The following is a 24,484-nucleotide window of genomic DNA, read 5'->3' as shown; positions in this document are numbered from 1 at the left end:
TACCGCTTTTTCAAAACCGATCCGATCCGATCCCAAAATTCTGAGTATCGGCCGATACCGATACCAATCCGATACCAGTGCAGTTTTTTTTTTAAATCAAGTAGAATTTCTATAACTCTGTGTGTTGAACTGATAATCACTCTTTTGTGTGTTAAACACAATCTACTTAACACAGACAACTTAATTTTAAAGAAAAACAACAAATCCAAAAAATATATGATCATAATCTGTGACAAAAATGCTATAATAAACTAGATTAGTGGATAATTCAGCAGTGCAATTTAGTCTAGAAAAATCATGAGTGCACAATAATTGTATAAAATCTGAACATTTAGTGAAGAAAATTTAGGGGAACAAATAAGAGACAATAAGTGTAACACTAAATCTGGTCAAACATTACACATTGCTCTTTGTATTGTTGTAAAATACATTCATGAAAAACAAGATAACAAAAATCAAAAAGATAAATTATTATATATAGCCTGTATAGGCTACTATAAAATTGAGACATGTTTTAAATGTATAGCACAGCTGTTTAATGAGGCAGCAACATATGATAGATAGGACAGAACAAGAAAGGCTATTAATAATCTTTCATTGCGCAAAAGTAGTATTATATGATTATGAAAGGATCCAATACAGTGCGGCACACAGCGCTTATGCGCATCGCGAGCGCAGAATGATGCGCTTGAAGCAACACGGAGTCACAGCGCGCAGCGCGTCGAATCCGCATTGAACAGTTCAAAGCACAAAGGAAAGACATATCGATGCGTAGTGTATTATACACAGTATCTATGCAATCGTTTATTGAGCCTTTTCTTTTAACAGTTTTAAATTTCAGTTACTGTGCGCGTGAAGAACAATTATAGTGCTCTCTGACTCTAGGCTACTCTGTTGCGATCTAACAGACGCCCGGTAGAAAGTAACATGATTTAGTTACAGCAATAAAGTCCAGCAATATAAAGTTGTTTTATGCTAAACCATAGACCTTTATCTACAGATCAAGAATAATAATAGTAACATTGAATCATCTTGATCTTGGAGAGTTTCATCGTGTTGCCTGTCGTAACAGAACGCGACGCGCTGTTTGATGCTGAATGGAGAATGACTGACAGCCGCAGCGGAGGGAAAAAGTTTACGAGGTCTTGAATTTAATGACTTAAATATTCATTTTTATCTCACATTATACTATATAATGGCTTCAGAACACTTATAAGATAGTGCACGAAAACTTTATGGTACTTGATAATGTTTTTGTGCCTTTTGTGGGGCTTAACAATAACACAGAATAATACGCACAATATCGGATTTGGATCGGCCTCCTCTGACCGATACCCGATCCGGCAAAAATGGCAGTATCGGAGCCGATACCGATACTGAGTATCGGATCGATGCATCCCTAGTCCCAGCCCGCTTGCGAGCGACAAAAAGCCGTTTTCACGGCTACCCAGAGAAATCTCAAAAAGAGAAAATATGCCAGTTGTGTAGAAAATGTGCCCACAATCATGTGTTCACCCATACACACAAGCATAACATATCCCGTGTCTCTCTCAGAGCCCCATCACATGAAACGGGCACAGCCCGCTCTAATATCAGAGAACATAAACACGCCCACGAGCTCATGCGCGTGTCCCCTCTCTGCTCGCTCTGTTTCACGGCCCATAGACTCCTCTCTGAGTGCAAATCCCGTTGCCACACACATTCAAAGCGCGCCCACACACTGTGTTCAGCCCGCTATGTGCAGCAATCAGGGCGATATAGCCATTCGGCCACTAGCCGCATGCTCCAAAGCGTGGGAAGCCATTCCAGGCATTTCCCCGTGGGTGCTAAGCATTATAAAGAACGGCTATCTGCTACAGTTTCGCCGCCGCCCGCCTCGTGCGCGCGCTCGGCTCGAATCTACTGTCAGCCCGCTGGCCGCCGGCACGCTCCGCTCAGAAATTGCGACGCTGTTGCAAAAGGGCGCCATAGAGAGAGTCCCACCATCTATGACCGAGTCGGGGTTTTACGGCCGTTATTTTCTGGTTCCCAAGAAAGATGGCGGCCTCGGACCGATTTTAGATCTCAGGTTTTTGAACAAAGTGCTCATGAAGAGACCGTTCAAGATGCTCACTACCAGGAAACTCCTCGCGCAAACTCCTCGTTATCCAGATAAATCCCCGTCACAGGCCATTCTTACGTTTCGCCTTCGAGGGTCATGTTTATCAATACGCCGTTCTCCCGTTCGGCTTATCCCTGGCGCCCCGTACATTCACGAAGTGCATGGATACGGCGCTCGCCCCCCTGCGGAGCCAGGGGCTGCGCATATTGAATTATCTGGACGACTGGCTGATTTTGGCCCAATCACAGACGGAGCTTCTGTCGCACCGCGCAGTTCTCCTCGACCATCTGAAAACGCTGGGCCTCTCTGTCAACTGGACAAAGAGCTCCCTTCAACCCAGTCAATCGATTTCCTTTCTAGGAATAGATTTGAACTCGGTCACGATGATGGCTCGCCTGTCCACACAGCGCGCGCGCAGTGTTCAGCGACTGGCCGCCTCGTTTCAGATGGGCACCCGCACACCTCTGAAAACTTTTCAGAGGATGCTGGGTTACATGGCCTCAGCCTCCGCTGTGCTTCAGCTGGGCCTTCTGCACATGCGCCCGCTTCAGCTTTGGTTAAACAGCCGTGTACCCCACCGCGCGTGGAACACGGGCCGCCAGCTCATCAGAGTTACGCAGACATGTCTCACGGCGCTGCAGCCATGGACAGTAGCAGAATGGTTTCGGCAGGGCGTCACGATGGGGACCTTTTCCCGCCGAAAAGTCATCTCGACAGATGCATCCAACACGGGTTGGGGTGCAGTCTGCGAGGGCTCACCGTACTTCGGCCATTGGTCGACACAGGAAAGCCCCTTACACATAAACTGTCTGGAAATGCTTGCGGTCGAGAACGCGCTCTCGCGCTTCCTCCCGCGCATTCGGGGACACCACGTCCTGATCCGTTCGGACAACATGGCTGTGGTCTCCTATCTCAACCGTCAGGGCGGTGTCAGATCCAGGAATCTCTTCCTACTGACACACCGCATTTTAGTTTGGTCTCAGAGCCGCCTGCTCTCGCTCAGAGCGACGCATGTGCCGGGCCATCTGAACGACGGTCCAGACATACTGTCCAGGAACCTCATCTCCTCAGGAGAATGGTCCCTGAACACACAAACGGTCCAAATACTGTGGCGGCTATTCGGCAGAGCAGAAGTGGACCTCTTCGCGTCAGAAGAGAACGCTCACTGCCCAATATTTTTTTCAAGGAGCGAGGACGCGCTAGCCCAGGAATGGCCTCGCCGCCCGCTCTATACATTCCCTCCGATCGCTCTGCTACCACAGGTAATTCAGAGGATCAGGGACTCACGCCACTCGGTGCTCCTCATAGCCCCGCGTTGGGAGAGTCAGAATTGGGTTCCGGAGCTCACTCAGCTGTCACAGACAGCCCCGTGGCCCATCCCAGTCAGAGCAGATCTCCTCTCTCAAGCTCGCGGCACGATCTGGCACCCCCATCCACAGCGCTGGGCGCTACATGCATGGGTGATCAACGACTATTCGTCGATTTGCCAGAGGGAGTAAGTACCACTATCATACAGGCTAGAGCACCTTCCACGAGAAGGCTCTATGCGTCTAAATGGTCTGTGTTCTCAAAATGGTGCACCGACAAACATCTGGACCCACGGTCATGCGAGGTGCCGTCTTTGCTTGTTTTCCTTCAAGAGATGCTGGACAAGGGCAGGTCCCCCTCCACTCTCAAGGTTTACGTGGCAGCCGTCGCGGCGTTCTCTGAACCCCGACGCGCTCAGTCCCTGGACAAAGACGAGTTAGTCATCTGCTTCCTCAGGGGAGCTAAGAGGATGAACCCTCCGCGCCCCCCTTCGGTTCCTATCTGGGATCTTTCTATAGTTCTCGAAGCTATGAAAGCACCCCCGTGCGAACCGCTCGAGTCTGTGGACCTAAAATACCTCTCGCTCAAAACCGTTTTTCTGACGGCTCTGTCCTCAGTAAAACGCGTGGGGGATCTTCACGCGCTCTCATCTAGCGCCGCGTGTCTTGAGTTTGGACCGAATGATTCTGTTGTCATTCTCAAACCTAGGCATGGCTATGTCCCGAAGGCGATTGGTACCCCGTTCAGGGCTCAGATTATTTCCCTATCGGCTCTGCCTTCATCCGATAGTGAGCGCGACGCCAATCTCCTCTGCCCGGTGCGGGCTCTGAGATTGTACACTACGCGCGCTGCCGCGTTCAGACGCGCTGAGCAGCTTTTCGTGTCGTTTGGGGGGCGCACCAAAGGTCTGGCCGCCTCTAAACAGACACTGTCTAGATGGATAGTAGACGCTATCGCCTCTGCTTACGCATCTAAATGCCTGCCCTGCCCTCTGGGCATCAGGGCGCACTCCACTAGAGGCATGGCCTCATCGTGGGCATGGTCCTGTGGAATTTCCATTCATGACATTTGTGTGGCCGCGGGATGGGCCTCCCCGTCCACTTTTGTCAGATTTTACAACTTGGAAGTTCCCGCCTTGCAGGCAAAGTTACTAGCTGTCTAACGACCAGCTCCCTAAGAAGCTGCATTACTGGGAGTCCCTCACACAACCGGTTCGCCCCTTGTGCTCTCCTTAGATGCTTATGTATACACTTCATGTGCCCGCTCTGCCGGCCTCATATTACATTCACTCCACGTTAAAAATCCCCCGGTATCACCCTGGGATTCATGAGTGGATTCATAGCGCGCACGGCGTTGACCAGGTGTTCCCGCAGCGTAAGCTAGCTTACGCAATACGAGAGAACCTCTCGTAAGAGAACGAATCGGTTACCTAACGTAACCTCGGTTCTCTCTAGAAGAGGGAACGAGTATTGCGTTCCCGGCCGTGCTTGCGCTACTAGCGTTTCGCTTCACGCTGAAATAAATCAACATATAAGCCTGGGAGAGACTGTTATATACACCATAGCCACGCCCATTCTGGCGGGCCATGATGCAATGAGCGCGCGGGCGCTTCTCATTGGCAGCGGGTTCAGCCCCGCTCTCCCATAGGCTTAAGCAGTTCTCTCTGAGCGAACCAATGAGCTGCTAGCTAGCCTGCTCTAGGTCTGCCGCAGAGGAACTGCGTTGTCAATGGATACAAATTATGAATAATTTTTTGGCTTCAAACTCTCAGCAAAGATGAATCTTTCCCGCAGCGTAAGCTAGCTTACGCAATACTCGTTCCCTCTTCTAGAGAGAACCGAGGTTACGTTAGGTAACCGATTCGTTTCCGCGGGAAATTCGAGCATGTCTTTGCGTCATTACGTCACACCCGTACACATAAAGAAGGAGTTTCGGCTAGCCGGCTATACTGCGCGTGACGAGATGTTTAGATGTATAGGCTTTTCTCGCACCCCTTTACATAATTAAACTTATGGCGGATCCAGAAAGATCCAAACAACAATCATCAGTGTCAACTGGAGATTCAGCAGTTATAAAACCCAAAAGACTTCGTACTTCGGATTTAAGGTGGCTAGAGAAAGAGAAAAAAACCGTCTCATGCGAACACAAGGATTTAAACATCGGCGGGGCTTTTGAAAAGTGCGTGAACTCCGTGTTTTGAAGGGGTTCAAAACGGAAGAAGAGACGGCTTTTTTCTGCTGAACAAGTAAGACATTTCAATATTTCAATCGTGTAACAGTACGTTTTCTTAATTCACACAGTTATGGAGTTTCCTTTGTTGTGCCTTTCTCGTTTTGCTATTATGGAGAATATGAATTCCGAACTACGCAGGTAGCTGCTAACCATAAAACACATTATATTTAACATTAGTCACGCAATGCTGATGTTGTTAACATGAACAATTTGAGAACAAAGTAGGCTATAAATTGCACGGTTGCTGTAAATCGCGTTGATTAAATCTAACGAAGCTTATCATGTCGAATGCTTTTTCCCCCTTAGTTGGTCAGAACAAAAATGGATTTTACTTACTTGTTCAGAAGACATTTTCTTATGAAAATTCTTATGTTGGTCAAACTTTCAAAAAGTGAATCTGTGATTCTGTATGACAGTATCCACACAGTGCGGTGACTGACAGCAGCACTCGCCTCAAAGCACTGTGTTCATCCGCGCTGTTTCATGCCGATTTACAACCCACGTAAAGATAATAATTCCGCGAATCACTGCAGTTACAGATTTCGAACAGAGAGATGGCGACAAAGAGGAAAAGATACGGACTGCAGCTTTAACTAAGTTTTGTGACGCTAAGAAAGAGTAGCTCTCATGTATGAGATGATTGCATTGCCTGTGCACTTATTAAATGTGCGTGATACAGCCTTTTCAGCCTTCAAGCTCTTTCTTCCCTCGATTTCTCTCGAGTTATCCGGTCCAAGCGTTACAAGATACATTGTTGACGTTCACCACTTCCATCCACTCAAATCAAAGAAATTATTTAAAATCCACAGCCATGTTCACTTAATTGGGATATTGTTATAACGAAAAGGTAACTAATGATCTTCATCTTTAAAAATTGTGTTTAGTATTTTATCTAGCATAATGAGGTGTCAGAAATGTACTGCGTAACAGGAATGACCAATTAATGATTCATGCTGAATATTACTTTTAAAAAGGTCAAATGACTCAACAAGACAGCATTTCACATCATGTAGTTGGACAGCTGGGTATACTGATAAAATATTGGCCCATTTCCTGATGTGGTAACCGACATGGTTAGCCGCCCAATTCATTGGACATAGTTATGACATACCTTTTGTTTCTGCTCTTGACTTGAACCAATGTATTTAGTCCTTGCAAAAAAAAATTATTCTTTATGTGTGTACAGGGTGACAAGCATTTGTCTTGTAAAATGCGCTAGATTTAATATATGAGTCCAGCACTTCAAAGTGGCAGCACATCATGACCCCACGATGGGCCCCAATGTGAATCCAAATTAAGCATGCAGAAATTTACATGAGCAAGCAGTAAATAAGTGCACTCTTTTGAAGCACTCTTATATATATATATTCATTTGACTTTGGGAAAGTTGAATGATTGGTCTGATATTCATTCTACATTGGGCATTAGGTATGTTTCCAGATTGCTTTAGACTATTCAAAAAGCAAACAAAATGTTAACATGCTGGACTAGAGAAATGATTGGACATCCCTGATGTTCTAAAGCTACTGGCAATAAAGGAGACCCTGAAAATGGCAGAGAGATACAAAAATTTCGAAAGTAAGTGAGCTGTTTCTATAACTAGAGCAGCATTTCTATATTCCACTGGGACGAAGGAATCCGTGAAAACATCATCCTCCCTAAGCAGCACCGTTCTTCAAAGAACTCTGGCTCATTGAAAATGCCTTCAGGGGCGAGTTCCTCGATTTTAATTCAGGCGAGTTCCACAAAATTTTAGATATTATATTACATCAGCCAGTACTCTGGTACAACTTTAGTAAAGACCACGGGATTTCAATATTGTGTCCAAGGGGGATGCTGTGGGTCTGTGGAAAATTTGAAAATAAAGACTCTACAAAATGTATATTAACAGTAATAAATAATAACCAAAACATAGTTTTAAGAGAAAAACTGAGAAATTTTCTTTTACAATGCAAAACACAAAACGCAATACCAAAGGATACAATGTGAAACAATGTAGTGCCCAGATGTAACAACTAGGCTTAGTTGTTTTGCAAAGATAAGTAATCATAAACTAAGCTGAAAAACATTTTTTTTTCTGGTTGCCCACATTAAATAGTATTGTTGCGCTTCATACAGTCGGAACTTTACAGTGCTGTGCAGTTTCAAATCAAACAGCTTTCTGTTGGTCAGCAAATCCATGAAACCTGTGAAATGTGTTGGGAAATTGTTACCAAACACAAAATTTCCAAACGCCTGGATTCCTATTGATATTTTGCAGTGAAAATTTGCAGAACAAGGCGATAGAATCAGATAGGATACAGTGCAGCAGGGAATGGCACATTTTTGTAGGCCAAAACTCGGAAATTAGTAGCACTTCCGGTTCCATCATCCTCAATGGGTTTTTAAAATGGGTTTTTGGTTAAATGCCTGAAATAAGGTCTGTGTACAATAAAGGTTCAAGATATTTCCTTGTTTTATTCGATGACATAAAATACATCAGTAATACCCCTTGTGATTTTTTTTGTGAGCTTTTACCTGTTTTGAAAAAGGTGGTTGCTTGCACGTGGCTAAATGCGGTTGTCAGGGTTATGTTATTAGAAGAACAGGTAAACTCATCTACACACAAGTTCACTTTCATAGTCTTGTTGTGTTAATAATCACACATGTGCATCCTATTCTAATTCAAACTATCAGGGAAAATGTTGTTTCAAATAAAGACGGAAGGAGTTGTGGAAACCTTAATGGTCATGCGTTTACCTGTTTAGCTTTTTCTGGCGACTGTGGGCTCCAAAATTCATAAAATATATGTTCACTTGTCAAGATTATCAAGATGAACAAAGTGTGTAAGAATCAAACGTTTGTTGGTCACTTAGCTTTTCTTTTTGTTTCTTCTTTTTTTTTTGCAAGATCCTAATCCAAAAGCCAAATGGAAAAATCCTAATGGGTCGAGGGAAACATGGTGATGCTATAACTTCCGGTGCTGATGCTACAAAAATACATCATCATCAGAATTAATTCATTAAAATAAGACAACTTTTTCTACAGCTCTGCCGATTGATCGTAACAATGATTTTACCTGTCAAGAACAAGCAAGCAAGCTCAGCAACCATTAAAGGGATACTCCACTTTTTTTGGAAATAGGCTCATTTTACAACTCCCCCAGAGTTAAACTGTTGAGTTTTACCGTTTTTGAATCCATTCAGCCGATCTCCGGTTCTGGCGGTACCACTTTTAGCATAGCTTAGCATACATCATTGAAGTGGACAAGACCATTAGCATTTCTCATTAAAAAATGACCAAAGTGTTTCGATATTTTTCCTATTTAAAACTTGACTCTTCTGTAGTTACATCGTGCACTAAGACCGACGGAAAATGTAAAGTTGCGATTTTCTAGGCTGATATGGCTAGGAACTATACTCTCATTCCTGCGTAGTAATCAAGAAACTTTACTGCCGTACCATGAGTGCAGCAGGCGCAGGCACTTGGTGTTTCTCAAAACCAAGAATGCAAAGAACGGACTTGTGTTCTTGGGGAGAACGCTCTTGCTAGTTGTTCTTGGAAGAATGAACTCACAAGGTGACGAGCACACAGAACGCTGCTGACAGTTTGAGACGATGTGTTCTTGCTGGTATTGCGCAATAATTCCCCCGCACAGACACCGTCTGCAGTACCCAAACATAACGAGAATTATTGACGATAACAGCCAGGCTGCAATGGTCTCTTGACTGTGGGGAAAAACGAGTCTGTGAGCAAACTGGCCGGTTGGCTCGATAGCTAACGTTACACCCGCAGGCGCTTATGGAGATTCTCACTTCCGAAAACGTTTGAGCACATTTTCGATTAGCCATACATTTTCGTAAAATGCCAATATTTGAAATCTACACAGTTGATTTCTCGCATCAAATGTTCTCAGAAGTGAATTTAGTGATGAAATAGTGTACGTAATTGTAGAAAAACGAAATACTGTATTGACCTGCCTCTCCTTCCGCGAATGCCGAATTGAATGCTGGGATATTTCTGCCGTCAAGTTCACACAGGGCCTTTCTCAATCTGTGTTCTTGTCTGTACTTGTGTCCTTGTGTTCTTGTGAAACGTCATCTTTTGTGGCCCAAGTACTGTCCCAATACACAAGTTTGCATTTTGGCAAGAACAGTTAAAAATCCCGGAAGTGTTCTTGACACGCCCATTTTACCGAGGATGCATCGGTTGGTAACTTGTGTGAACTTGACGGCAGAAATATCCCAGCATTCAATTCGGCATTCGAGGAAGGAGAGGCAGGTCAATACAGTATTTCGTTTTTCTACAATTACGTACACTATTTCATCACTCAATTCACTTCTGAGAACATTTGATGCGAGAAATCAACTGTGTAGATTTCAAATATTGGCATTTTTACGAAAATTTATGGCTAATCGAAAATGTGCTCAAACGTTTTCGGAAGTGAGAATCTCCATAAGCGCCTGCGGGTGTAACGTTAGCTATCGAGCCAACCGGCCAGTTTGCTCACAGACTCGTTTTTCCCCACAGTCAAGAGACCATTGCAGCCTGGCTGTTATCGTCAACAATTCTCGTTATGTTTGGGTACTGCAGACGGTGTCTGTGCGGGGGAATTATTGCGCAATACCAGCAAGAACACATCGTCTCAAACTGTCAGCAGCGTTCTGTGTGCTCGTCACCTTGTGAGTTCATTCTTCCAAGAACAACTAGCAAGAGCGTTCTCCCCAAGAACACAAGTCCGTTCTTTGCATTCTTGGTTTTGAGAAACACCCACAAGTTACCAGCATATCCTCGGTAAAATGGGCGTGTCAAGAACACATCCGGCATTTTTAACTGTTCTTGCCAAAATGCAAACTTGTGTATTGGGACAGTACTTGGGCCACAAAAGATGACGTTTCACAAGAACACAAGGACACAAGTACAGACAAGAACACAGATTGAGAAAGGCCCTTTGTCCCGGTCACGTTGGAAATTACCGAGCTGGGGACTATTTTCAGGCGCTGCGTCATATCATTACGCCTGCTGCTCTCATGGTACGGCAGTAAAGTTTCTTGATTATTACGCAGGAATGAGAGTATAGTTCCTAGCCATATCAGCCTAGAAAATCGCAACTTTACATTTTCCGTCGGTACATTTTCCGTGTTCACTGTTATCTTGCTTCTTTTTCTGGCCATTTATTTGTCTCTATCTTATTTTTAGGACATTTAGTTTTGTAAGCCGTTATTGGCAGATGAGAAATCATAAACTTTTCTCAGAATCCTTTTTATTTTGCTAATTAGTGTTGTCACTTGCAACACATTTAACCATGGGTTTACAAAGAAATTAAATACCCAGGATTATTTACTGGTGATAAAAAGTGATGTAAAACCAAGCTGTGAAAATGTAAAAAGGGATATCAAAAGATGCTTGAGAGGACACTGTGTATGTGACTGAAGTGTTTAAGGAATGTAATTTTATATTTTACCAGCAGGGTGCAGGATTGCAAACGAAACGTTATCACTGTGTGTTCAGTATCAACATATGTCGTCCCCTTGGAATTATAAGGTTCTATCTGACATTTTTGTCAACATTTAGTTATTCACATATTCTTATTCTGTGACCACTTCTTTACATTATGTGATGTTGTTTTTTAAGTTGTGTACATTTTGGAATTTTTTATTTAGAAAATAAAAAGGTTCTTTCTACACAGTCAAATGGAATGCAAAAACTTTAAAGTTCAATATCTCAAAACTGCTCAAAACGCAGATAGAACCTTATAATTCCAAGGGGACGATGTGCAAAAATGGATCAAACAGCAAATTCAAGCGCGAAAAAGGAAGCATAACACAGTTTAAAGGTGTTTTAATGTCAAAATCAAACTTTTACATGTCACATACCAAACTTTCAAACCATTCCAACCCCATTTGATTTGTTATTTGTAATAACAAACGCAATGAACACATAAATACCAGGAAAGAGAGCTTCAAAAACTCCTCTTTCACATAGCATAAAAACAGAGAAATAATAATAATAAAAAAAAACATTTTCCTCACAGGTGCAGGATTAAAGATCGTCAACATGCCTTTCAGGTTAAAGTTCAGTGGTCATTTCTCTACAGGGTAACAGTAAAATGGCGGATGTTCTTGAAGTACATGAGTTCAGAGTTTATCTCATAAAAAAGTTCAAGTGAATGTTATGCTTTAGACACAATGTTATTTTGCCCTTCCCATCCCTCCCCGTTTTGCAGTAAGTGAGCTGAACTGTTAGGTAAACGTGCAGTAAAAAAAGAAGAAAAGACACGGTTTCATATACATAGTCCGTTATGCACCCCATACTGTACACTACTTACAGATTGCTGTATAACAGCATATTTAGCCTATAAACCTGGCAAAGGAAACATGCCATCTTTAGAGACAGATTCCCTCTTCTCAAGTCCTCCGGTTTCACAAACCCTGTGTAGGCCAGTTCAACACTTTCCTCTCATCCAGGCACTGAACCACAGGTTCTGGGCTAGTCTTTTTTTCAGGTAAGTTTGTGCACCAGTGCTTCCAGTAAAACCAGAAAAACTGGACAGATTTTGGCATAGATGGACTGGAGTCCACCAGTCCCGCTCCAGACCCAAGGCTGTTCCGTGAAGTGAAAGGGATGAGTCTGCGATTCTCGCCGTGGGAAGCCAGGAAACACACACACACACACACACACTTCGGGAACCGTCGCCAGGTGCGGTGTGTCTGAAAAAGGGAAAGGGCGAGAAAACAGGCTCCCCAAATGTATGGCCTTGTGAGGACAAATCGGAGCGCAGACTAAAGCCGAGGACACACACTGAATCTCAAGTTTCCTGAGAGTTGGTGAAATACATGTCAATTTGTTCTTATCAATCAGATTGTACTTACAACGCATAACAAGAGCTAAAAATGCCACTCCTAAACTCGATTTGAAAATTCCAGAGGCTTGATGAGATGCCAATTGTGGCGAAGACCTGGACGAGGCTGATTAACAAAGACTCGTTTGATTCGTTTGAACTGTAATACAGGTATTTGAACAACTACATTGAGTGTGTCATTTCAGGCTAAATTAAAGATCTAGCTCTCCTCTGCGACTTTTGCGCACCGACCTCGCTTTGCATTCACACACACTCAAACACGCTCCTCCTAACGAGGTCATGTCCTCAGAAAAACAACAAAATCTGATTCTTTCTTATTTAACAAAATAAGCATTAGCTTATCGTCATGCAGTGTTGCCTTTAAAGAAATTTGGTTTACATATGAGCTCTACTTAAAAGGGATGAGATACAGTATAGTTGTTGTTTATAGTATAGTATAGATGTATCTAAACATTGTTTAATGCCCCTGTGTATGCACTTTACACAGATGATTAAGTTATTCAAATACACTTCAGTGTCTTATATACTAGTTGAAGATCAAGCAGGCAGAAATGCTACATCTACTTTCAAAAAACCGCTTCTTAAAAAAGCCTCAGGTATGCCAAACATGTCTGTTTATACAGTACATACACACTTGTACACACATCTGCACTAAATGGATATAGACATGTATCTCCGTGTGTGCATGTTGTTGTGCTGTGCACATGTGTCGCATGATTTAATTGGCTGATTTAAACTCTGAGGTCTGATGGGATGGTAATGTAACAGTCATTGTGAAAATATCCGAAAATTCTGAAGCACTAATGAGAGCTGTAGTATATTCCCATATCTGTTAAAAAAAACAACAGGAAAACAGGTAGCTTTACAAATTATAAAAATGGATGACCAGATTTTTTTTTTGTTCTCATTTTTCTCTAAAAGTCTGAGATGAAAGCATTTACATGACTAGTGAGACTGTAATTAAATAACTGTACCGGCTCAGCAACAGGAAACTACTTAGAATAAAATATGATTGGTTAGGATTTTCTTTTTCCTGATGCTACATGGTTTTATTTCCATAATGTGCCACAATCACATCCATTTCTGTGGCCTGTAACCGGATTTTGTCCATCAATCCCCACATCGCCCCCTGTCTGCGGGAGCCCTAACATGCAAGTGTTTGCCATTGACAAAGTCCGACCAAGTTTATGAAAGAATAAACGACGATTCACTTTTTTTCTCCTCAACTTTGATATTTTGCATCCAGAGAAATGAATTGATGATGATTTTTTTTTTGGCAAGGAGAAGAAGCCTGTTTTGAACAGGTATGCACTAGTCTCTTAATGATCCTCCTGCTCCGATGCCGTGAAGTTGCTCAGGCCGGTCCCGTGGCGTGAGGGGTTGGCTGGAGCTCACAGGTACACTTCCCTGCGAGACAGAGTGAGGCACGAGCTGGTCTTATAGTCGCCCCCCGTCCTCGTAAGGGGTATGACCTCAGGGGTGTGTGGGTCTTCTTCTTCTAGACGACGGCCAAAGCCGGCGCTGCTGAACGTGTCGTAGGACGCCGAGGTCATTTTACGATTCAGGAGATTACGGTTGTGGTCGCCCATGTTCCTGTTCCGGTCCCGGCGACTGAGAGTTCCAAGCGGATCTCCGTTTGCAAGCGAATCCCGGACCTCCTCGCTTCCTCCGCTGCTTTTATCCGTACCCCCGTCTCCGTCTTCCTCTCGGTCGCTGTCGTCCTCCGTGTTGTTGTTGTTATCGCCGGGCGAGGCGAAGGTGGAGAGTTGGGGTGTTTCCATGCGTCTTCGTGGTGATGGTTGCACGGGCATCCAGCAGGTGTCAGAGTGACCAAACTCATCACACTCTCGCGTGCACTTTCCCGTCAGAGCCACGTCAGGGAGCTGCCTGGGGTCTGAGGAACAGAGACAGAGGCTGTTTTAGGATATCCTGTCAGGGAACTGTCTCAACTGAAATATGCGCAGGTCATAGTTCAACATTTTTTGTTCAGACTGTCAAGTTTTAGACACTCGTGATGTCCCTGGAGAATGAATGAATGTCTATCTACAGTGGCGTCCTAAGGTCTGGGACCATGTTCATGTCAGGCTGAGTACTGCTGTAATTTACTGCTTTAAAAAATGCAAAGGAGGACAAACCAAATACTAAGAAAATGTTAAAAATGTTAATCTTTCAATTGCTAAGAACATAATTAATATGGTATAGAATTAGAAGAAAAAATGGTCTTTTGAACACACTGTAAAATATGTCATTTCAATGGTAAAATACTATAAAAATTACATGTTAAAACCTGTCAATTGGTTAATGGCAAGTTCCCTTTTTTCTGTATATGGTGAAAATAGATCTAAAAGGACATTTGAAGTAATGTTACGGTAAAATACTGTTGAACTTTGGAATTAAAAATGAACAGTCATCTTATAATTTACAGTGAAAATGATATTCCCACAATTCCCTGCTTTGAGACTTTACATTTGATGGCATTTTATTTAAACAGTAATGTTTCTTGTTAGTTTTTGTTATCAGATAAGTACATTTGGGTTGTATGTTACATCTTAGGTTGTTTCATATTTATTGCATTCTTTTGTGCATTTTAAATGGAATTTCTTTCATTATTAACAGCCTCATTCCAAACCTGTACGACTTAGATTCTTCTGTGGAACATAAAAGAAGATATTTTGAGAAATGTCTCAGTGTGTTTTGTCCATGCAATTAAATGTCAATGGTAACTGTTTGGTTACCAACATTCTTCAAAATATCTTCTTTTGAATTTTAATTTCTGGGCTAACCATCTCTTTAAAGCGAAATAATAATAATAAGAAAAAACGACACAGCCAACTTTGAAATTCTGAAAAGCATGTCATTTTTCCCTTTGTGGTCTCAGACCTTTCCCACAGATGACTTTTTACCATTTTCCACATGCTCCTCCTCGCCTACGCTCCCTTCTGGTGTCGTCCTTTCATATCCGTCCTCAGGCAGTGGTAAAGATCCCAGTCTGGGTCCAGAGGAGCTCTTGCTGCTCGGGGTCTCAGAGTCCTCCACCCCACTATCATAGCAGCCTTGATCCGGAGCTTGACTCACCACAGAAAATGTCACTCTTCTGAGAGGCTGTGGAGAGACACAGAGAGACATGGGATTAAAACATGATAGGTGACGGTAGGTATTACGTCAATAAGGATTATCTGTTTAAGACATTTGATTGATCTGATTTCACAATGATCTCTCATTGAGACTCTGTGGATAAATAAATAAACATGTATACAGTTACTGTCATCACTGATATTACAGTATCATTATACTAAGCAATGGCACCTGATTATCATAAAGACTGGAGGGCTCTTTTGACTTAATTAACCCTGCATAGCAACACCCTGGCAACCATCCAGCATTATATTAGTGTTATTTATTTACTATTTTTAATTTGCTTTTATTTTTTTATTTTCAGTTTTCATTTTAGTTGAATTTGTAGTCGCTTTTATCATTTTTATTAGTTTTTAATTATTACTATTTTGGTTTAATTTATTTTAATTTATTTCCAGTTAGTAATTGTAGTGCTTCAACTTCAGTTATTTCAGTTAAGGCCCTGATATACTTCAAGCGAAACTGAAGGATAAACTGGTGCGGCGTCATTCAGAACAAAATCAGGCCAAAGAGTAGTTCCTTTGGAGATCGCTTCGGGAGTTCGCTCTGGCTGGATAACACCTTCGAACTAGCATTGGTCCATAGTGAATACATAATAGGTAGGTTTGTTCTGAGGCTCCTTCTTTTTTGACATGGAAATCTTTGGTTCATTTCTTCCGTTCAGTCTATTGAGGTCAGAACATACTGGAGAGCTGCTTTATGGTAGAAATTTAAGTTGTAATTCTAATCAAAAGCAACACTGACACTGTTTTGTTATGTTTAATATTAATAAAGCTGCTTGCTATCTAATTGTATTAAGTGCTATACAAATAAACATGACGTGACGTGTGACTTGACGTGATTTTATTTCAGCATTATTGCAGTTAACAAACTGTTTGTAATAGTTTTAGTTTTAGCTTTAGTTAATGATAACCCAGCAACAATCCTAACATAATGGCGGCAAGTTTGACATGAGCAAGCACCACTCACATTTTCTTCAGAAAATGTAAAAATTTAGTTGCACATATAATAAGAAACAACACATTTTATTACACCCTGCGGAATACTTTATAGCATGTGTTTTATGGCCTCATCTATATGGGTATGACTCCATCTCCCCAACCTAATCTCACACCAGCAAATCAGCACATTCAAACTCCAACAAAATCATAAAGTCCAGTTCAGGCTGTTTGAAACCGAAGGAAGAAGGTCTAGCCAAGCAAACGAGTCCCACATTGTCCCTTCATTGTCTACTGGAGCGATGACTGACAGCTGTTAGGAGAACTGCCTTATGAGAAGCACATTTATATGCTCCGGTGTCTGCCTTAATGAAGACAATGTGAAAAGAGAGAGAGAGAACGGGAGCGAGAGAGTGCGCTAAATGAACACCGTAATTAACTGATGGTTTCATTTTTCATTGGGGGGAAGTGGAATCGTAACGGAGAAGGGAGAGGGTGATGAATCAGGCTTTATGGGTGTCAGGTGTCAAATGTAGCAAGCGACAAATGAACATTAATAGAACAAATCATCTGTTTTGTCTGCGAGCTGATGTCTGACATGGTCCTGACACTTGAGAGGTTTTGAGGGACAGAAAGCCTCATCCGGAAACAGTTTTTTTTTTTTTTTTTTTTTACAAAAAAGACCACACATACTGTCTGCTTTTTATTATGTACAGTATTCTGCATGTTGTATCATTATAAAATGATTCTGTGTTGTATCGGGAGCATAATGCGTAATAATTTGATGATAATGCTTACAGTCATTCCTAGAAGATCCTTGAATCTTTAATATCGCCTTTGTACCTTTCTCCGTTGTACTCTTTTCTCTGTGTGCATCTCTGGAGGCACATAAAGAGATGTGCGCGCACACACTTTACTCAGCTTTATGTTGAGCCAATCAATGCCGTGCCCTTGACCCTTGCTGGAAGTCTCAGTGGAACGCTGTTTTATTGACCCATAATCTCCACCCTCGTTTAGTAACTCCACTCCTCACTTTTCTCGGAATGTCTGCCTTTCAATTAAGAAGGGGATCTCCTAGGGTCTAACTCAGACATTGAGCGCAGCTCTCCTGTACGCTAGAGAGAGAAACACTGTGCAGTTACAGATGCATTATATAAGTGGTTTCTCAATTGGTGCATAGCGACCCAGAAATGGGTTGTATAGGTCTTTTCTGATAATAAACAGCAGGGGAAAACAATGCTGCATGGAAATCATAAAATGTAACTGACCACTGAATCATATACAGTCAGAATAGCATTGTGAACTTTCACTGATGACGTCAACATTTACTATGCATTTGGCAGACGCTTTTATCCAATGTGACTTTCATTGCATTCAAGTTACATTTATTCAGCTAATAATTAGTTATATTTTTAACAATAATAGTGCTTAATGATTAATATTTTTTTACAATTCCTTTCATTTACTGGCAAAAAAAGAAGATGTTTACAGGTTAAATTACAACATGGAGCAAAAAAAATTTAATGTGTGATATTCAGTAAAAAACTGTTTTAATAAAGTGTTTTATTTTATTGTTATTATTCTTTTGAGAAGTACGTTGCACTAGACAATATAATAACATAACATGTATAATGGTAATATATTTCTATCATAATTTTTTTAAGTTTAACCAAACTTTTATTTTGGAGGGTTGTAGCAAAGATATTTGAGTTTCTGAGACGCCATCTCACCATAAATGTCCTGCATGCTTCAGTATGTGTTGTAGATGAAACTGCGCCATTCATTCACACAGACATGCAGAACATGCAGACTTCATATTTTTTGGTGGTTTCATATTCATGCACATTAGTCAATTCGATCTTTCCATCTTTATGACTGAAATCATAGCAACCTACCGTAGCGTTACTTGCACTGTGCTGTGCTGTTTGAGACCAGGAATGCATGTCAAGGCCACACTTCCAATCAAACTCTACTAGTACATTATGTTGGCCCGCATCCATGTTAATTCAGTGAAACCGGTTGATTCCTATGAAAACTGTACACGGTTGACTCATTTAACTGTATGAGGGTGGGTCTAGAGGCTCAAAAACATGGGTGGGAATATAAGCCTGTTTGCTGCATTGTTTTATCGACACAGTGGAACCAATCAGATTACGGCGGATTTTATGTTGAATTGCCAAGCACTGCTGGCTTATGAGCCACTGTATACTGATTACCCAAGCCCACATTTACACTAATGGCTGCATTTGATTTGTTTGATGAAGATTAAATAAGTTCATATTTAAGAACGATATCTGCACTTAAACCAGTAGCTAAAGAACATAGCTCATAAAGAACATTGTAGAGCATCATTATATCCACACAATTGCCTTAAGGGTTTCTACAAATTACCCACTTAATTGAGAATCGCCTTCTCATTTTTGAGGTTTCATGAGTAATGCTATAGGTTGTTCTAAAAGCTCCACAGATTCAACTTTAGTAGCCAATTTGGCTGAGGAAAAGTGTAATCAGCCCTATTATGAGTGTGAGAAAGTGACTAAACGTTTGTTTCAAGGTTTGACACGGTTTCCTTGACAAATAACGAGCCATTGTTCTAAACTGTCATCATTATGCTTATAGTTTTAGAGTGACTCTCACAGTCGTTATGTATTATTAGAAACGCTTTCAATTAAAACCTTGCTAACCTGTGGGTGAAGGTCTCTTATAGGAAGGATAAAACAAAGAATTAGATATTGTAACATTGTTGTTTCTCTTGTTTAAATGGTGAATAAATGGAACTGTTACTTAAGTCTCCTGTTTCTCAGATTTTTCTTCTGAGAAAAAGACTACTGTAATCTCAAGTGTCAGAAAAGGACATTCAATATATTTCAAGAAGAACATTTATTATTAAATTCTTCAAAGACTCTGATCTGAGTGGTGCTATTTAATATTATGCAATATTAATTTTACATTACTGTGTCAACAATTTTCTCAATTATGTCTAATTTTATGTCTCTTTGTAATGAAAAAAAGTACTGTTCAAATGTTTGGGGTGAGTGAGATTTAAAAAGAAATTAATATTATATTTTTATATTTAGCAAGGATGCATTACATTGTTCAAAAGTGACACTAAAGACATTTATAATCTTAGAGATCCATTTCGCATAAATTCTGATCTTTTGAACAATCCAACTATCCAAATATATCTATTCAATGAATAATCCTGACAAAAAAAATAAGCAATACTATATCAATAATTAGAAATGTTTATTAGCACCAAATCACCATATTCTGAAAGGACACTGAAAACTGGAGTAATGGCTGCTGAAAATTCAGCTTTGCCATTACATTACATTTTAAAATATATTGTAATAATATGTATTACTGTTTTTAAATTTCTGTATTTTTTATCAAATAAATGCAGCCTTGGTGAGCGAGCGTATAATAAACCTCTTTCAAAAGCATTAAAAAAAAACGTTTAAATGGTAGTGCACATCTGAAACAAAACTTATACACGAATGAAGAATAACGTGGAACTCCACTCTCTTCTGAGCCACAAATGAGAAGCATTCAAGTAATAAAATGTTCCTCTGGGCTCTTTAATATGCATATGTAATGCATATTCAGAAGCTGCACCTGTATATCATGTCAAACTGCTAACCTTGAGAAATAGGAGGATTTACAGAATAATAATATGAGTTTCTATATTTGTATCACACATGGTTTGCCATATTGTCGCAATATGATGGCATAACGTTTGCGTGGGAGACAGAAACTGAGAGCGCGTCAGTCACAGAGGTTGAGCTTTTGGCTTTGTTGTTGTTTGTGTTTGTGAGAGAAGAGTTTGGCTAAAGACACAGAGGTTTGGCTGTGTGGATGTGTGTGAAAAGCAGAGTCTGGCTAAAGTCACAAAGGTTGGGCTTTTGGATGTTTGTGTGTGTGTGTGTGTGTGTGTGTGTGCGTGTGTGTGTGTGTGTGTGTGTGTGTGTGTGTGTGTGTGTGTGTGTGTGTGTGTGTGTGTGTGTGTGTGTGTGTGTGTGTGTGTGTGTGTGTGTGTGTTTGGGTCTTGGCTGGGGTCCAGTCAGTGCACCAGCAGCAGAAACAGAGCCGATAGAATATTAATGGACTTTGACAGCAAACATTAAAAACCAACCCTTTAATCTGACACAGGCCATTTCCTTTCCCTTTCCAGCATGACATCCAACTGTGTCTGTGTATGTTTACTGATGTGACTGTCTGTTAAACCAGGTGTGCATCACCGCCTGCCTGCCTTTGTGTGCATGTGTGTGTGTGTGTCCACATCTACAGCGGTGTGCATGCACATCTAACAATCTTGTTTGTGAGGTATCAGACCCGAGTGTGTGTGTATGTGTGTCTGCTTTCCGCAGTCATCAACATAATTAGAGAGAAACACTCTTACCTGACGGCTCAAAGGAAATTAACGAGGTCTGATTAATTAGTGCTTAGCCTCTCCTCTGCGTTCCATGACTCTGCATATTGAAAGGGCATGCCGCATACAATGAATTATTCAGGCGAGTTGATTTGGATATGGATCTATAGTGTGTTCCAACTATAAGTACATTCAATTAGTGACATCACTCAAACAGCACAGAAGAGCCCCTCAATCCTCCGCCATCAACCGTAGAATCAGTTGTATTAGTACAAACTGTGCTGTTAACGATTACGCTTATTCCGTTAATTATTAATTATCATTTTGGTCAGAATTATCATTTTTGTCTATTATTAATATTCTGCTCTATTCTGTTTCCAATTTGTAGAAAAGTCACAAATGTATTCTTTCTACAATCTCTATTTCTCATAGAGAGCAAAAGTTCTCAACAATATCTTAGAATGTGCTCAGATTTGCCCAGTTCAAATTCTCTAATCAAAAACCAAGGATTTCAATGCGAACTCAAACATTTCGAATCAAACTCTCAAGGGGAGACACGGCAGGCAAAAACGTTGTCTTTCAGACTTGTGGTGAAAAAAAGTCCAAAATACACTTTTAGGTCTTTATTTTACTACATTTTGTCTATTTGCGTCTGTAAATTTCTCCTAAATTCAACAAAAGTTGGCATTCTAAATCAGCGATCGCTGTCTGCACCCTGTCGTCACATATACCGTTGGAAAGCTCTTTCTCTCCTGTACAATGTTGTCGGATCCAAATATGGTCATTTCTTTTTTATCAGAAACCACTCATGAAAGTACAATGGGGCATTTAACTCTAAAAGCGAAATCTCATTGGCTGATGTCAATTCTTTAAAGGCCGGTTTCTCAAAATGTTTTTTTTCTCATACTCTGAGCCAAAAATCTCCACTTCAGCAGCACTTACATACACCAACTTTCCATTTGTATTATTATCTATATTCTTAAGGTTTTTATTGAGGGGTTTGTTCATATCTCATTAAAATTCTGATTTATACAACATTTTATAGCTAAAATGGGGAGAAAATGGATTTTTAAATTTAATTTTTAAAATGGATGGAGTGATAAAAAGAGATATCCAAACTCCCCTCTGTAAAAACCTTTGACTCTAATATGTCAACAAAATGAAACAAGAATTTTGAATCTGGCTTTATCCAATGTTCAGATTTCTCTTCTGGAAATATATGCAAATTAGTGCATATTTAATGAGATAATACCTAATTTGCATATTTAAACATCAATATTCTTTGTAATACAAAAGATATTGGTCTTAATGTCAGTAATCAACTGGGGAAGTTTTTCCCCCTATTCACCTGGGGTGTCTCCCCTTAAAATATTGAGACCTCCAAGGGATAATTCAACCAAAAAATAAATCTCTGTAATATTCAAAGAGAACCAATGATATGACGCAGGTTTACTCTTTGTGTTTTGTTCAGTGGTGTTTTTGAAGGTATTTTTTTTTAGTGAATGAATCATTCTTGTTCACTTACTCACTTTATTCAAAGAAGATTCTCCTTTATGAATCACATGGCCGCTTTACCTCCCCTTAAAGACTGACTACTGAATGAGCCAATGGCATTCAAGTGTGGGTTAGGAGCATATTATTGGAAATATGTCCAGAGATTGGCCCTAAAATGTTAATTGTGTTTGAAGATAACATACCATCTACACTAAACCCTACCCTGAACTTATCTGACAGTGCACAAAAGCAAATCTGCTGAAGCAACCATGCCATTTTTGCCTCTACAAGTCATTGGGCTCTTTTATTGGGACTCTTGTTTCAAGAACCCGGACCTGTGTGTCTGCTTTGCAAGTGCAGTGCTGTATCAGGTGAGCTATCAAGCAAGTTTACCACATCAGAAAAGCCATACATATGGAGATGATTATGTGGGGCATTGTGGAAATATTAGTTTACAAAACCTTGCACTAGCAGAAAACACTGTGTTTGGAGGTCATAACATACTATTGTGCAAGGAACAAAAACATTGTCTGAAAATTCCAAATTTTCTGTTCAGTGAACAGAAGAAAGTCGAACAACAAGATATTGAGAAATAGTTTTTTTTTTTTACAGAATTTTCTTTTGTCCTGAGCTATGAAAGAGCAACCTCTGAGCATTAAAGTTTTATGAAATAGCAGTGTCTGCCCAAAAGCCAGCAATACACCAAGCATTTATATATGTGGGACTTAAAGGCGTTAAAGCAGGATGTAAAATTGCACACACACAGAGAGACACTTTGTCGTTGTTTGTCTGCTTTAGTTTAGTATTCACTCATATGCTTGTCCTGTGGAAAACAATTTCACCCGCGTGTGTGTAACAGCCGCAAACACTGACAGTTATTAATACAAGCAGGTGGCAAACTGACAAGCGTAAGTTTGTGCAGGACGGAGATAGACGGACAGACACAATTTCCTGTACGTCTCCTGCTCAATGACATGAGAAGGATAAGCGTGTGTGTGCGCAGGACTCCCGTTTCTGCGGCGGAATAAAGGTCACGGAGATGCGTATGTGTTCTGCAATAGCGTGACAGATACTCCCGATGATCATCCTGCACCACGACTCGCTCTGACTGCAGCATTTTACACTCGCGCTCCCCTCTCACTCACTCATTCTTTCTGCTCTCTTCCTTTTCCCTTGTTTCTCCTCTTTACCCATAACTCTCATCCCTTTTTCTTCCCGCAATTCCCTTGCTGTTTGAACCTCTTTGGTTCATTCAGCCCACCTAGAATTTTCTCATTTCTCTCTGTATATCTCTCATCCTCTCTCTCTTTCTCTTTCTTCCTCTCTTTCGGCTCCAGGTGATTTACAGGGCTGCTCAGCAGTATCTGAGTATCAGCACTGAGTCTGTGTGAGGAATAATAATCACCATGCAGTGAAAGAGGCACTGCAGAGAGAGAGAGAGAGAGAGAGAGAGAGAGAGAGAGAGAGAGAGAGAGAGAGAGAGAGGGGTGGAGAGTGTCGTGAGAAGAGCAGAGAGCAAACAGAGGTACGAAGTGGTTGCGCTAGTATACACGCACACAAACACACAGAGATATACAAACGTGGATTAGCGCACATTAACTGTTGCAGAGGGGTCATCAACCGACTGCAACACAAAGTCAAAGAGGAAGACGGGCACTAGTGCCGCTTAGTGGCTGAAATTAAGCACTGTCAAATTCTCAAGCATGCTGTGAATGGAATGACATCAGTTTTTTTAATTATGGGTAATTAAAGCCCATATACATATACATAGGTCTGCTATATATTTTGATTCGTATAAGTTTTATACCTTTTAAAATCTTATTTTTGACATTTTTATTGAAGAAATGATGAGGAGCAGAATAGAGGATATGGACTGAGAAATTACTTGAGCAGAATTCAAAATCTTGGATCCTTTTGGCTGACTATTAATTAAAGAGTTTCAAAATTTTAAATCTGCCATGATGTCAGCATAATATTGGCATACTCACTTAGTCTTTCATAAGGGGAATTCACGCTGACAGAGATTTACAAATGATTTGTAATCATTTAAAAGTTGACCAATATCT

At 41.0% G+C, this 24,484-nt stretch overlaps 1 protein-coding gene across 2 annotated transcripts in view; it reads right to left on the bottom strand.

The window, feature by feature from the left end:
* Positions 1–24,484, bottom strand: part of pcdh7a (protocadherin 7a) — a 65,221-nt gene that overhangs the window by 17,466 nt on the left and 23,271 nt on the right. The window contains exons 3-4 of one of the 2 annotated variants that reach the window (XR_008803999.1): positions 15,386–15,584; positions 13,795–14,376 (exon numbers count right to left, since the gene is read on the bottom strand). Coding sequence is in view for 1 of the 2 variants with exons in the window: in XM_056236209.1 (XP_056092184.1) it covers positions 13,874–14,376; positions 15,386–15,584 (702 nt within the window). In the remaining variant the exon portion in view is untranslated. Of the gene's footprint in view, positions 1–11,444; positions 14,377–15,385; positions 15,585–24,484 lie in introns of those variants that run through there. The other variant, XM_056236209.1, reaches the window with a different exon arrangement.

This window comes from Rhinichthys klamathensis, unplaced genomic scaffold (assembly GCF_029890125.1).
Source record: "Rhinichthys klamathensis goyatoka isolate OS25496 unplaced genomic scaffold, OSU_Roscu_1.1 h1tg000440l_1, whole genome shotgun sequence".
NCBI lineage: Eukaryota > Metazoa > Chordata > Actinopteri > Cypriniformes > Leuciscidae > Rhinichthys > Rhinichthys klamathensis.
Note: the sequence above shows the minus strand (reverse complement) of the source record. Positions and strands in the feature narration are given on the sequence as shown.